The following is a 15,034-nucleotide window of genomic DNA, read 5'->3' on the forward strand; positions in this document are numbered from 1 at the left end:
TTCGGGACTTCCCCGGCCCCTTCGCAGCTGTGGCCGTGTCAGGGCTTCAGCGGCGGCGGCGGCGGCCCTTGCAAGAGGGGTCCTGGTCATTCCAGCCCCCCCCACCCCGGGGTGGCCGGGGTCCCGGCCGCCCACCCCCCACCCTCCCCCGCACCCCGCGGCGGCGTCTCGCCCCCGTGGCCGGGGCGGGCGGACTGACAGCGGCAGGTTGGAGAGCCGCGGCGGGGAGCGGCGCGGTGCGGTGAGGTGCGGAGCAAGGGGCCGCCCCGCCGCTCCCCGCGCTCCCACCTGGGGCCGCCCCGCCGCCCGCCCCCGCAAGCCCCGGGCCGCCGCGGCGGGGAGCCGGGCCCGGGCCGGCGGGGCCGCTGCGGGCGCGACGCACCGCGCCGGTAACTGCCTCGCAGCTCTGGCTTCGTGACACCGGCTGTCCCGGGTTGGGGGGGGACACACACCCCGCCACCCCTGCGCTCGCAGCCCGGCGAGTCTGCAAACCCAAGGGGGGGGTTCGGCCATTGAGTTTTCTTTGTACTCCTCTCTTTTAATATTAGAGCACATATTGAAACGATAAACGCAATGAAAAGCACAAAATATTTCATCAGTGTTGTAACTGTATATTTCCTTTATTCTGAAGAAATATCAAGTTTTGAAGAGTGCACGGAGGCAGCGACTTCTGCTTTGGACGCCGCTCGCTTTTTAAAGACCGCATTGTTACAGTTAAATCTAAAGACAATTTTAAAAAGCATTAGATGTCAGAAAAGGGGGGAAAATCTTACCGTCGAAAGACTGCTGCAGGTTCCAGCTCAGTCTGAAACTGCAGGGAAAAGTGGAGCAGCTGCTGAACAAAAGTTTTAGATTTTTTTTTTTTTAGAAAGTCTGCAAAACTAATTTCCCACAAAATAGGACTCAATTTCCGTTTAAGAAAGCAGCTCTTGCAAATCTCATACAATTCCTGATTTTTTCCAACAGCAATTGCAATTCATTTTATCTTTCGCACATGGACCCAAGAATTTAGACTTAAACTGCAGGAGCGCAAGGGGTTTCCTTTTTTTTTTTTTTTTTTTTTTTTTTTTAAACTAATTTTGATTTGGGGGAGGAGGAGGAAGGTAGAGCGAAGAGGAAGGGCTAAGAAGCAAACCGTTTCCGCAATGGGCACCTCTTTGGTCAGTGATCAATAAATGCGTTATCCTAATTTAAACCAGTTAACAGCCGCCTGCGTGGCTACTGTTAATTCCACTACACGCATGTTAAAAAAAAAACAACAACAAACCCAGAACAACAGAAAGCCAAGCCCAGGCTCTCCAGGTTGCCCCTCCTGAGCCACTGAAGACCGCAACGAAGGACGTGAAGATACGGGGAATAGAACTGATGCGCGTTCTCGTTTTGAAGGGGCAGGGGGCAAGGAGGGAAACCGGCGGGAAGACCCTTCTCCCACCAGCCCTGGCCGCCCGGGGCTCCGCCGCACGACCGGGGGCAGCGCGAGGTGCGTGCGGGGCGCGTGGCGGCGGCGGGGCTCCTCCCGGGCCGCGGGTGCGGGGAGCGGCTCGGCGCCCCGCGCCCGCCACGCGCCCCGCCGCGCCCGCCCACCTGGAGCGCCCAGGTGAGGCGCTGCGAGCGCCCTCCGGCCCCCGGGAGAAGGGGGCGGCCGCGACCCCCGCCCGCCACCCCCGGCGGGGTACACCCCGCGGACTTCGCCTCACGTCTTTATTGCGCTCTCCTGCCCGCTCCCTGGCGGGGGGGCGGGGGGGCGCCCCGGGGTGCCCCGACGGGGCGGTGATGGCCCTGCGGGCCCATCCGCTCGCGGCGGGGGGGTGTGGGGGGGGACTGTGTGTGTGTGGGGAGGGGGGGGTGCGGGCGGCCTCGCCGGCCCCGGGGCAGCCCCGCCGGGCGGCGCGGCGGGGAGGCGTGCTCCCCGCAGCCCTCCCGGGGGCAGGGGGAGGCGGGCTGCGCCCCCGCGGAGCCGGCCCGGCCCCCCCATGCCACCCCCCTACCCCCCCCCCCCCCCCGCCGGTGCGGCGGCGCCCGGGGCGCGCGGCGCTGCCGCCCGCTGACGGAGCCGCTCGGCGCGGGGACGGCGCTGGCGTTTTGGAGGGAGTTTGCATGTGGTCAGTGCTGTGTTGCTAAGCCAGCCCCCAGCTCACATTACACACTACTGTATTTATAACCTCTCGGAGCTGTTTCCCCCTTCAAGCAGTTCTCTGGGACCACCTTCTATTGGCTTCAACCTCTCCCACTTCTTGACATCTGAGCAGCTCTGAGAAAGGCTCATCTAGGTCCGAGTGTTTATGCAGCGGAGACTGGCCACTAGGGCTAAAGACCTGGATTATCTGAGCTCAGCTGCCTGCTGCAAAGTCTGTCGTTGCCGTTTTGGAAAAAAAAAAAAAACCAACCCCGATCTGTTTACAGTGAAAGTTGACAAAGGGTGGTGAAGTTGGATCTTTCCTAAACTCTCCGGCCTGGAACCTGAGACTTGCATGCCATGGATCACACACTCTTTGGCTGCCTGCGCAGCCCCCATGCCACTGCGCAGAGCTTGCACCCTTTCTCCCAGTCTTCTCTTGCCCTGCATGGAAGATCTGACCACATGTCCTACCCTGATCTGTCTTCTTCTTCTTCCTCTTGCATAATAGCGGGATACCCCAATGAGGAGGGCATGTTTGCCAGCCAGCATCATAGGGGGCACCACCACCATCACCATCATCACCACCACCACCACCAGCAACAGCAGCACCAGGCTTTGCAGACGAACTGGCACATTCCTCAGATGTCGTCTCCTCCCGCCGCGGCCAGGCACAGCCTCTGCCTTCAGCCCGACTCAGGAGGACCCCCGGAGCTGGGCAGCAGCCCCCCCGTCCTGTGTTCAAACTCTTCCAGCCTGGGCACTAACACCCCCACGGGGGCAGCGTGTGCGCCAGGGGACTATGGCAGGCAGGCTCTGTCCCCGGTGGAAACAGAGAAGAGGTCCGGCAAAAGGAAAAGCGACAGCTCAGGTAACGGCTCACGCTTTCCCCTGCGGGGCGGGACGCCCGGGCGGAGGGTGCCGGGGGGAGCTGCGCTGCCGGGCCCCGGGTCCCCCGCCGCGGCGCGGCTCGGCTCGGCCCGGCCCCGGCCGCCGAGGTCCTCTCGCCGCCCGCCGACGCCGGGCTGCCGGGTCGCTCCTTCCCTCGAGCGCGCTCTCGGGATCTCCATCACTAAAACAAGCTTTATCAGGGCTGCGGGGGGAGGACAGAAAAAGGAAAAATCCAGCACGTGATAGAGCATGAAATCAAGGTGGTGGTGGGGGGTGGGGGGGAGAGCGTCCTACGGTCAAGGAGGGAGTCGTTTGTAGTTTTGGTGAGGATTTTAGCATCTGGTCCCGCGCCCCCCTCCCCCGCGCCCGATACGCCACCTCTGCTTCAAAATTCGGAATATAGCGCGCTCCTTCCCCTCCGCCCCTTCGCCGCGGAGCTGACTGCGGTTCCGAGGCGATTGCACAACGCTTGGAAACTCTGCCCTGGAAGCGGGGATTCGGGAGAGGAGCTGATGCCTTGCTGCCCCGCAGGATCTGGGTGCGCCTGCATCAAATCCTCGGCGCGGAAGGGGCAAAATTTGGAGTCTGTACAGCAAACGGGTGACTGGCAGTTTTAGAAAGCTGCTTCACTTCAGTTTGCTGGTGGCGGGGGCGGAGGGAAGGAAGGAGCTGTCTGACTTTTAAAATCACTGCAATTCTTACTTAAAGACGAGCATAAAAGCATGTAGACCGGCAGTCATTCCAGAGCGATGATTTGGCATTGCTGAGCGTGCAAAAAACCTGACATAATCTCCGCTTTTTAAAACGGCAAAGCCTGTCAAGGTCCCGCTCTGACAAAAGCCACTCGACGAAGGCAACGCGACTGATGGCACTTCCGTTAGGGCGCATATAAAACGGGGGGTCATCGAAAATATACCGAGACAGGCAGGAGGCACTTGAAAAAGAGAGGGCTCAACAGTTCGAAAACTCAAGAGCAGGCGTAGCGAATTGTTTGTTATCGAGGAAGAGAAAGTGAAAGGCTTTTCCAGATATTTATGAAGTTCACAACTGAAACTGTGACCTCCTTCACTCGAAATGTTGTGAGCTTGGTAAAGTGGTAAGCAATGGAAACTACTTGAAAAAATAACCCTCAAGGATACCATCGTTTTCTTCATTGTCCGTTACATTAAGAAATGTTTAGAGTAATTCAGAATGGGTTTAACTGAATTTCATCTTACGTAGCTGGTATACAGGCTGAAACCTCTTCCAAGATTAAAAGCCATATTTAGTTAAAACACTGGTGGCAAAATCTATTGTTGCATCTTCATTACATTTTATGAGATAAAAGGAATTCTCTGATTTCGTGAGGTGTATGAGAAATACTAAAATTTGAGTCTCCATTGCTACTGGGAAAATAACTGGATGTCTGTCGGTGTAAGGATTTATTGTATTTGTCAGTCTATTTAAAGCTGAAGGAAAAAAGGAAACGGGTCCCTTTCGCTCTCAGGGAAGTATCTGTATCGCTTTCTGTTTATTTCATTTTGCGATGCAAACCAAAAAACACCAGTGGGGATGTCTTACCCTGAAGTGACCAGAGTCTTCCACTGGATTTAGTGGACAAGGGTTCGAGCCTTCAGCCACGGTTACGCTTATCTTGCGCTGTACTCCGAACCTCACTTTCTAAGACTGTCTGAAGATCAAGGCAGGTAACCATTTCCTCCTCCGTTCCCCTAAGAAAAAAAATATTATGGCCGTTCACACAGTTCTGCATCTCTCAAATTGAAAATAGGCATCTTTTGACAACAACTGGGTAGCTGCTGTATCTTTGGTTTTTCTTCAGGAAAAGCCTGAGTTTTGGACTGAATGTTTAACCCCACCCCTTTATTAATCCTGAACTCTGGTGCTAGATATTTAATGCCCTTCTAACGTATGGCAGCAAGAACTATTTTCAAGTCCTTGCATTTCTATATTTGTCATCCATAATTGCCCCTCATTTGATTTAAAATCATCCCCTTTATTTTTCATTGATCTGTTGTTTTTTTTTTTAAAACAAATTACCGTACTTGAAAGAATTTCATCCACGCCTTCCCCGCTTTTTGGAGACGTATTCATCACACTTGGAACTACTTCAATAGGCACTTGTATAAAATCCTAATAGTAAATAACTAAGAAGTGAAGAGAGACTGTTTAAGTTTCAGGGCCAGCATTCTGAGACAATTATTAATGCTCTTGCTTATTTACAGATATATTTCCTCTTCTTAAGCATATTACTTAAAGCCACAGAGTGTTCAGTGTTTTCTGAATCTGTTCCACATTTCAGAGCTGAATTAACCTTAGGCTACCCTTTTCTTGCACTACTTTGCTTTTATTTCCGAATGTTCAAGATCAGGAACGTTGATTCACAAAGCTGAGTTTATAGATAGTTTAAAGAAAGTAAAACACGAACATTCCTTGTATGATTTATCTCCCAAACTAGTAATATTTGCTCAGCCATATGGATACTCTGAAAATTTACCAGCAGAGATACCCCATTTTACTTATTTGTTATGATGGCGGGAGCGTAATTTTTTTAGAATTACAAACAAAAATCCAGAGGGCAAACAGAATTGTGGATGATGGACTCTGTGTTTGTCCCTGCTCTTTTCCCCTGGAATTCGGATATTGCAGGGGAATGGGAGGATAGCAATATTTTGCGCTATGCTCTGTTATACTTTTGTTTGGGATTGAGAAAGCAAGGTGAAATGTGCGTTCGTCGTAGTTTTATAAACTGTCTGACTTACAGTTTTCTTTTGCCCTAACCCAGGTTTTAAGCAGTTTGGGAGCTTCCCTTTGAAGATATTGGATAGGCTGCTACAGAACAGGGTGAAATTGTCAACTGTTCTTGTTGTAAAGGACTGGGAAATACTGCTTGCTTAGTCATTGACCCCTGCATGCTGCAGCTGTCAGTGACTCCAGGTTTTGTAGTCTCTCCCTCATTATCTTCAGAACATTCCTCTCAACCTGCGTAGGCCCAGAAGTGGGTCAGTAAACTAGCCTGCGAGTTAAGGAGTGATGCACTCAAATCTTTAGATGTTAACGTTTTGCAGTGAGTAATGGCATCTGCATCCTTGCCTTTGTAACTCGGCTCTGCGTATGTCAAGGATGTAGGAGTAAAAAGACGATACTAAATTTGAGCAGAGGTTGCAAATAAATTCGCTTATTTTAAAGTGCACTAATGGTCAGAATTATCTGTGTGCTAATGAGGTGCGGATGAAAACCATGCTGAGTGTATCAAAAACATATTCTTGGAGTGCTTTGTTGCTTTGTGGTATGAGTTGTTCTATATGAAATATTTTGGATTTTTCTAATGCCTCCCCTTCTCATGACTTGCCTGTGACTTTTGAGGCCATTTTACTTCTGGTTTTTATAGAGTAGGTTTTGATTCTCAGACGATGCAGAACACATCAAATGCAAAATTACTGCTGTGATTGTCTAAGTTGGCTTACTAAGGTCCAAGGTTTCTTAAAACTTCAGTCAGGAGAAAAGCATAATAGCGCCTATATGGAAAGGGTAATCTAGGCTTACTGAGAAATACAAAAAGAAAGCGAATCTGCTAGCCATAAGGAAGCCGAAAATGCTATGGCAAAAAAATATCTGTACTATTGTGAGAAGATCAGGGGGAGGCTGAGTGCTGTTGAAGGAGCTCTTCTGAGCACTACAACTCTTCAAATGTTTAATTGTGTTAGATAAATATATATTACAAGTAAATTTTATTCCAGTTAAAGTCTAATATAATTAAACACATGCTCACAGGCATGAGAAGATTTTTGGGTTTTTTTTTTGTTTTGTTTTTTTTTTTTAAAGTTTGACAAGGGAAAGTGTTTTTATATGGTGCAGATTTCCAAGGAAAGGCTAGCAGGTAATAGCATCTATTCATATTTTGACTGTATTTACAATAATACGTAGAAACACTGCTGTTAAACCTACGAAAACATTTCAGGAATCCAATGTTTCAATAGCTGTTCTGCTGCTTTTTGTTCATTGACAAATCCCATGAAAAGAAAACAATACTTTTTTTTCCCAGTGTTTTAACATCTTTTATAACCTACCTATTCTCGACGTGCAAGCAGGAAAAAGTTACATCTCCAGGGAATTTTTTTTATTTTAAATACATCTAAATATCATAAATCATATGTGCTTGTTTGAAAAGGTCTCTGAAAAGCAGGTCATTTTGATAAATGATTATAAATACTGTGAAATCATGGGTTTTGAGGACTTCTGATTGGTTTCTGAAACACATCAGTAAGAAAAACGAGCTGCACACTTGTAGTCAAAAAGAACTGTGTAACTGATTCATCAATATGTCTGTGCTTTTCAGCATGGCTGTAAACAGAAGCAAGAAAAAATACATAATAAAGCATATTTTTTCTGGAAAGAGTTAATTTATTTGATATCTGGTATCAAAGCATCACTTGCCATTAAAAAAAAAAAACAAAACAAAACCCAAGAACAAAAAAACACCTCTGTAGATTTCATAAAAGAGACCTGTTCAAAATCCGATGAATAATAATCATAGTTGTAGGAGAAATCTTTTAAGGCTGATTGCTTCACAAATATTGGGCTACCTAGTGGGCTACTTGCTGGATTGTTTAATAGATGAAAATCTGCAGTATGTTCACTTTTCTTCGCAGGAAATATGATCAGAAACTTTTCTGGGACTGTGAAATTTTTAAACACTATTTTCCTGATACATTTTCAGAATTCTTTGCCTGTAGCCAAAGAGTAATTTTGTGTGGACAGAAATAAGTATGCCCTCTAATTATGTATTTCTGTCTTTTTAGATATATCTCATTGAGTAGGATTTACACTGTCACCCCCAACCCGCGCTTTTAGAAACATCAGGGTCCCAATCCAGAGGGCCACTGGAGCACAAACGTTTTTGTGAGAAGGTCTGTTGACTCTAGTGGAACTACTGACGTGCTCAAGGCTTTTTATTAAGCTGTTGGAGCTTAATTCCGTTACTCTGTTTTAAATCTTTGGCACAGAAATGTAATTGCATGTTATTCTTCTATGAATTGGTATTAAGCACTATCAAGGATCCCAGCCTTCAAAGCAAAGTCACCGAGGGGCCTGGATGAGTAAGAAGTGCGGTACTAGAACCAAATGCAGAAGGAGATATGGACACATGGGGATTAAAGGTCCAAATTTTCAGGCAATATTTGGAGAAAATTTCACTAAAACTTTTCAAAAAACCATGGTTGTAGTTAACTTTCAGGATTTTTAAGCTGCTGTTGCGTGGAAGGAATGGAAAATACTTTATAATTCTTGCAGATATTTACTGATAAAATATTATGATTACTTGATTGTTTGAGCATTGCCAATTCAGCATTATATATATAGATTGAATTTTAATTTCATTGATTTTAACACCCTAGGATAAAATTTGTCCTAACATATCTAGCATAACTTCTGTGGTGTTTTGCACAGTAAGTAATCAGATTCTGGATTTTTTTTGACAGGCTTGTTGCCCTTTTTAGACATGTGAATTATTTAATAAGTGCTTTTTAATTGAGCCTGTTAATCTGCATATAGTTTGCCATTTGGAAATACTCATTCTTTAGTGATGTGATGACTCAATATGCTGTATCATTGAAGTCCTCAAGAGTAGGATTGAGCTCTGTGTCTTGAAGTTCTAGGCAAGGTGACAACATTATCTTTGCTGCTGTCTGCTAATAATCTGATATTGCTCACTGGATTATTGCTTTCAGCAAACACAATGTAACACGGCAGTATGAATGTTTCTTTCAGTAGCAAAATGTATTCTGCCAAGCAGGTTTTTGCTAGTCTCAGGAAAGGGAGCAAAATAAATCTGGTTTCATCTGCTGGAATGAGAAAAGTTTAAATCCATCAGTAAAATGTACTTCTGGTGGGGTTGGGTTCAATCCTTATTTCTGCTATATTATCCCTTGTCCTTGTTCTAATACACTTAAGAATGCAACTTGAAAGGACGTGAAAGGAAAGTCATATTTTAAAAATATAAATACTTGCATATGTCGCTAATAAGGTTTCTAACTGAAATGGTGTGGTGTTAGAGGAGTTTGATAAACAGTGCTTGAGGCTACTTCATTACATCAGTGCACAGCTGGGCACTGAACCCAGCCTTATGATCTGTCTCGAGCCTGTGCCCTGTCCTTTTATGTCTGTTTCCCCAACCTATACTATGGCAATACCAGTGCTTTACTTCCATTTGTAAGGTACTGTAAGCTTTTAGTTAATGAAACGCTTTGTGTGCGCGCGCGTGCGCCTTTTTTAGCAGGCTTTAAAGACTTACAGATCTGCATCACCATTTCTCAAGTACTGCTGGTGGCAGGGTAGGAGCAAGACAGTGCGCAGCCACCCCGCAGAAAAAGCTGCCTTCCCATTACTTAGCAGGGCAATCACACCACCTTTACCAGCATGAGCTTGTGTGGCTGCATAGGTGTGCACAGCAAGAAGTCATTTGACTTCTGGGGTGAGTGTCTGGGGTCTTTGATGAATGGATAGCTGCTTTTCTATTATACTTAATGAAAGTTTGGATTAAAAAATAGCCTGATGTAATTGTGTTTGATGCACGCAGTCTAGTCTTGTATGTATTTGACGTATTTAAATCACTAAAAAAAGGTTATTAAAATAAATTGTTTATAAACATACATGCTAAGGGAAGTTTCATGTGGAAGATACTGATGACAAAACTCGCACTGATTTTTGGTAGGGCCAGATTTTAAGATGTGCATTCTTACCGTGAATGTAGCTTAGCTTAGGAGAAAAAGATAGACCAGTACGCCGTGCTTGTGCTTAAGCTTTTTGTGATACGCTGTCTTGCATGCTTCCAGCGGCAAACACAGCAAAGGAATGCTTGTTTGAAAAACTCTGCTGCCATTAGTCTTAAGATTTCTAGTGTGGTGGAAACACATTTGTTGTTGTCCTTGCTATGCATTAACATATATCACAAAATCTGTTTCCTTTGAGAAGTTTACCTAAACCATACCCATTTAAAATAATATTTTAGTACACAAATATTTAAATCACGAAAACGTTATTCAATCTCTGCTATTTTTTATATATGTATATATCTGTAATATCACTAGTGTGGAGTTGCATCCCTGTATCCTGGCATTCACTGAGTGGTGCAAAGCGGAAAAAAGTCATTAATATAATAGGATATAGTAGTAGACAGCTTACTGCCATACATGAAAAGTTGCTTCTGAAGTCTTCCACTAAACATTATAAATAGAAAACTTAGCCTGTCAAAATTCTACTCATTAGCATCAGTGATATTAAAGATGTAATATTCATTGTAGATTAGGGATGATGTCCTTCACTTTGAGATCTTGGATCTACAGAAGACAGTCACATATATCCTGTTCGGAGCATGAGTTTATTTTCCATATGGAATTGTCTATTTTACAAATAGTTTTGGGGGTAGGTTACTTGACTGGAAGTCATGCACATTACTAAATAGGCATGCAATTATACATCAAAAGAAAAACGAGAAATCACATTTGGAAATTGGCCACTGAATATTTTGTTGTTTAACAATGAATGTAACCATTCAATACTACACGGACTAAAATCACCGGAGCTTCTTGCTCAATACAAAGAAAAAAAAGCAGTCTGAACTCTGTATTGAAAATTACCTGTGCTGAATAAACCTTGCAGTATTGGGAAAAGGGGCCCTTAAAATACCTAAACAGAAGAAAACATACATGAAAACTTAATGGTCATTTGAAAGAAAAGTTTTGTACTCGAACCTATGTTTCCTTTTATCTTCTTTTCAAGAAATGAAATAAAATAATTGACCAAAACAGCAGAAGAAACAAGTCTCAAAGGAATGAGTCAAATCTTTCATTTATGATGGAAGAGCATAGTTTTACTAAACCCATAAAATCCAGTGGATTATGAAACCCTAACTGGAAGCCAAGTAATTCTTTCTTTTCTTTCTTTTCTTTCTTTCTTTCTTTCTTTCTTTCTTTCTTTCTTTCTTTCTTTCTTTCTTTCTTTCTTTCTTTCTTTTCTTTCTTTCTTTCTTTCTTTCTTTCTTTCTTTCTTTCTTTCTTTCTTTCTTTCTTTCTTTCTTTCTTTCTTTCTTTCTTTCTTTCTTTCTTTCTTTCTTTCTTTCTTTCTTTCTTTCTTTCTTTCTTTCTTCTTTCTTTCTTTCTTTCTTTCTTTCTTTCTTTCTTTCTTTCTTTCTTTCTTTCTTTCTTTCTTTCTTTCCTTCTTTCTTTCTTCTTTCTTTCCTTCTTTCTTTCCTTCTTTCTTTCCTTCGATTCTTTCCTTCTTTCTTTCCTTCTTTCCTTCTTTCTTCCTTCTCCTTCTTTCTTTCCTTCTTCTTCCTTCTTTCTCTTGAGAAAAATTGGTTGATGGAACATTATTTTATAGCAAATAGGATATGAAAAAATAAAACTGAAACAGATTACTGCAGGCGTTTAAAAGTCCTTCTTCCTTCTGCATTGTCTCACATCTCTAATAGCTATTTTTTATTTTTAGCAAGTGAGCCTGAACAAATGCTGCCTTACATAAAGTGCGTTAGATGCACTTCAGTGTCCTCTGCCACCATTGTGAGTTTTAATTCTTAGACTGTGATCCTACGATGATGTCAGTATGCATTTAATTTTGTATGTTGGGAGATAGAGGAAATATTGGGTGTGCTGAAGTCAAAACTAGCTATTGAGTGGAGCCAGGACTTCACAGGAAAAGTAGTCGTGTTACTTTGATACAAACACACCTGAAGTTAAGTGTATGTTTACACATTTTGGTGAATTGGGGGCATTCGTCATTTAAATTTACCAAGCGGAAAAAACTGTTTCCCACTTTGGTCCTTCTAAAAATAGATACTAAAAAATCTGTTGGACATATGTGGACTGACAATATAGCTCTGAAGGGAGTTGAATGAACCGTGGAGTTTTCTACCTGCCAAGCAAAAAATGGCATGTTCCAGAAGAATGCGATGTACCCTGAGTGTGCACGGGGGCTTCCTGGGAAGGGGGGGGTTTTACAGGGTAAGTGAGCCTCCTCAGGCACATGGGTCTCAGTAGCTTTTTCAAGCCTTTCATTTTCTTCCAGCTGGTGCAGAATACCATAACGCTGTAGGCTCCATCCTTGTAGGATATGTGGACAAGCAAAACCTACTTGTTAAAATGTGCTTATTACTGTAAAAAGAATGGTAGGAACAGTGACTTTAAATGTCTCCTAAATTCATTAAAATATCAGCTGGGTTAGTGAAGGAAAAAGAACTGAAGTCAGATGTGTTGATAAACCATACAATGGCATATTTTATGAAGCTTTGCTACACTGAGCTGGTAAAAACGGTGTGAATGGAAGCCCGTGTGGTTATAGTAACATCAACCTCTCGAAGATGCCTTGTAAAGCTTTGTGCTTAGAATGCCAGACAGTATTTTCTGCCAGATGAAACCAGCAGTCTAGTGGGGGCTAAGGCGTGTTCACTCTTTTCAAACTGATATTTTTTGAACTAGACTTTAAAACCTAGCAGAGTCCATGAGGCATACTCGCCTTATCTAGGGCTTGGGGAGAACTCAGAACATTGCCTGATCTTTGCACTTTGGAATTAATAACTTGATTGACTCAAAAGTGGCACAGTAGTATTAAGCTCTTTTTTATTTTCTTTTTTTTTTCTTTGTATATTCTTGTTTTGGGAGTACTACAATGTACTCAAGCCACAGCTGTGTGTTAAGTCTTTGCGTTCCTGAGGACATTAGAACAATACACATTAATGGTCTCACTCCCAGCTCCCTCTCCCTCCCTCCCTCCCTCCCTTCCTCCCTCCCTCTCTCTCTTTCTTTTTTTGCACAAATCCATTTCTGAAGGAGTGTATGCCTGTATATCCTTTCAATTTCCATTTATCCTTGCAGAATGAGCACTTTCTTTATTGCAAAACAAAAAAAATGCCACTCTTTACCTTAATCAGATTTCCATTAGTTGTTAACCTACAAAAACTTAAGAACTGCAGTGATCCACTAAATAGAACAGTACATTTAGGCAATACTAGGCTGTTAGACAACGCAAGATGAAACAGTCATGGATCAGTGAAGCAGGAGTCAGAAAAAAAATAGGAGGCTTCATTAACAGCTGTTCATAAGGCGACTTGATTCTGCAGCATTACCTTTTCTTGTATTATTACCACTTTAGTTTACATTATTTTCTAACAGATTATATTATTGGGCCAGTAAAAAGAATAACTATTCTGCCTGTATTCTTTGTTTTTTATGAAAGAATGTATTATTATTAAAAGTAGCAAATAGAACAATATAAATTATAAACTTTTTAAAAATTGTGTGAATAAGCGCAGGAGAAAAAGCTGGAGACAAGGGTGAAAATATTTTGGATTGGTTTCTGTTATGAAGAAATATGCTGCCAAACTTTCCTGTAGCTTTGGTTTAGCTTTGCTTTTTAATTTTTTTTTTCCACTCATTCTGACCCCTTTGCTTTTTACACTTCAGTACATTGCTACAACTTTATGAGGCAAACATCTTTATTGCTTTAATATGAGGGCATGTACAGAAATCTAACAGTATTTGAACCCTATAAAGCTATCTTTATTTCAGTGGTTCCAAATAGAAATTTAGACATGCAGAGAAGGCGCCAATCGGGTTTGCAGTCTGCTGGCATGAGTAGTATCAGTGATTTAATGTTTTTGTATTTGCAAACATATCAGGAGAGCTTTGCCAGACATGACACCCAAACAAACACTTTTTTTTGGATAGAGATGGTGTGTTTCAAGTACAGTGGCTAAATGTGTCCAGCCGTTTTGAAGTATGTGTCGTGAAATATAATTTACAGAATGACCCAATCCTTCAAAGTTCTCAGGAAAGCTGTTTCCTTCCCTCCTGCAAAAGCCACTCAGTGCTTGCCAGTCTGTGTACTGATGCTCTAATCCTGTTGAAGCTTAGGTTACTGTGTATAGTTCTCTTGGAATTAACAGTATAACATTGAAAAAGTTAAGGACAGGCATGTCGGCTGCTACTCTGTCATTGAGATGGTGTGCAGCTAAGAAATGTTTGTAGTTCCACAACATATGGGTAGATACCATAAAAATATTATTTATGGAGGCTCTGGCTTGCTTTGTGTTTTTCAAGCATGTTTCCACAACTAATTGATAGTCTTAATTCACACACACACAAACTAGAAGCTGCATCCATGTTAACCTTGAAACATATGGTTGACTTGATTATGTAGATAAGTGGAAAGATTGATGCTACACATATAGTGGAGTCTGGCTACATGTTATTGCTGGCCTATTAATTAAAAGGACCTTGTTAACGTATCAGCAGACTCTTAGTACTAAAGGCGGAGGTGAATCCACACTGAGCTAGAAATGCAAGAAATACTGCTCTTATCTGAGCTGTTCGTATGAACTGAACCTACATGGAACCTCACTCGTTGAGAAGTTATTTGAGGTGGGTACATGTTCCCTAAATACCCCTGGAAGAGTATTTCTGCAAGTTTGGGAACAGCCATACTGTGTAGCATATTGCACAACAGGCACAAAAAGAAGGTCGCACTAATCAGCCTTTGTACCTTCCCTGCCACGTCATTTAATGTCTCATATACCTCTGCTCTCCATAAAGCCTAAGAGCTAGCTTTATGCAGTTAAGGTTGCTTTCTTTATAAAAGCAGACAGCGCTTCCTTTCATTCTGGGGCAAGAATGCACAGATGTAGGAAAAAAATGCTCACAAAAGAGACCTGGGGGTAAGCACAAAGCATTTTTTTACAGGAGCAAAACAACTTTGTCCTTGGTTTCTCCATACAAGGGCATGGGCTGCTGCTTGTTCTGAACAGGGTGAGAGCTATGGTTTAGAAGATCTTATTTTGCCATGGGAGTTTGTGAGATGCGTTTATCATTCTTTTCTCTCTCCAGCATGTTTTCAGGCTGTTTTGCAAATTACTTTTACACCACTTAGCGGAAATCAAATCCTGTTTTCCTGCCCTGGCCCTCTCTTGGCTCCTATTTTAACCCTGCCAAACCCAACACTGATGAAATGATCCTACCTTTCAATCACACCCTTTTGAAA

The 15,034-nt window shown here is 43.4% G+C and overlaps 1 protein-coding gene across 1 annotated transcript in view; it reads left to right on the forward strand.

Annotated features, from left to right (window-relative positions):
• The first annotated feature begins 2,044 nt into the window (after nucleotides 1–2,044).
• The window catches only part of MEOX2 (mesenchyme homeobox 2), a 54,724-nt gene continuing 41,734 nt past the window's right edge, over nucleotides 2,045–15,034 (forward strand). Inside the window, exon 1 of the mRNA XM_064444505.1 lies at nucleotides 2,045–2,987. Within this exon, the coding sequence (XP_064300575.1) occupies nucleotides 2,477–2,987 (511 nt within the window). The 5' untranslated portion in view covers nucleotides 2,045–2,476. The remainder of the gene's footprint in view (nucleotides 2,988–15,034) is intronic.

The sequence above is a fragment of the Phalacrocorax carbo genome, chromosome 2 (assembly GCF_963921805.1).
Source record: "Phalacrocorax carbo chromosome 2, bPhaCar2.1, whole genome shotgun sequence".
NCBI lineage: Eukaryota > Metazoa > Chordata > Aves > Suliformes > Phalacrocoracidae > Phalacrocorax > Phalacrocorax carbo.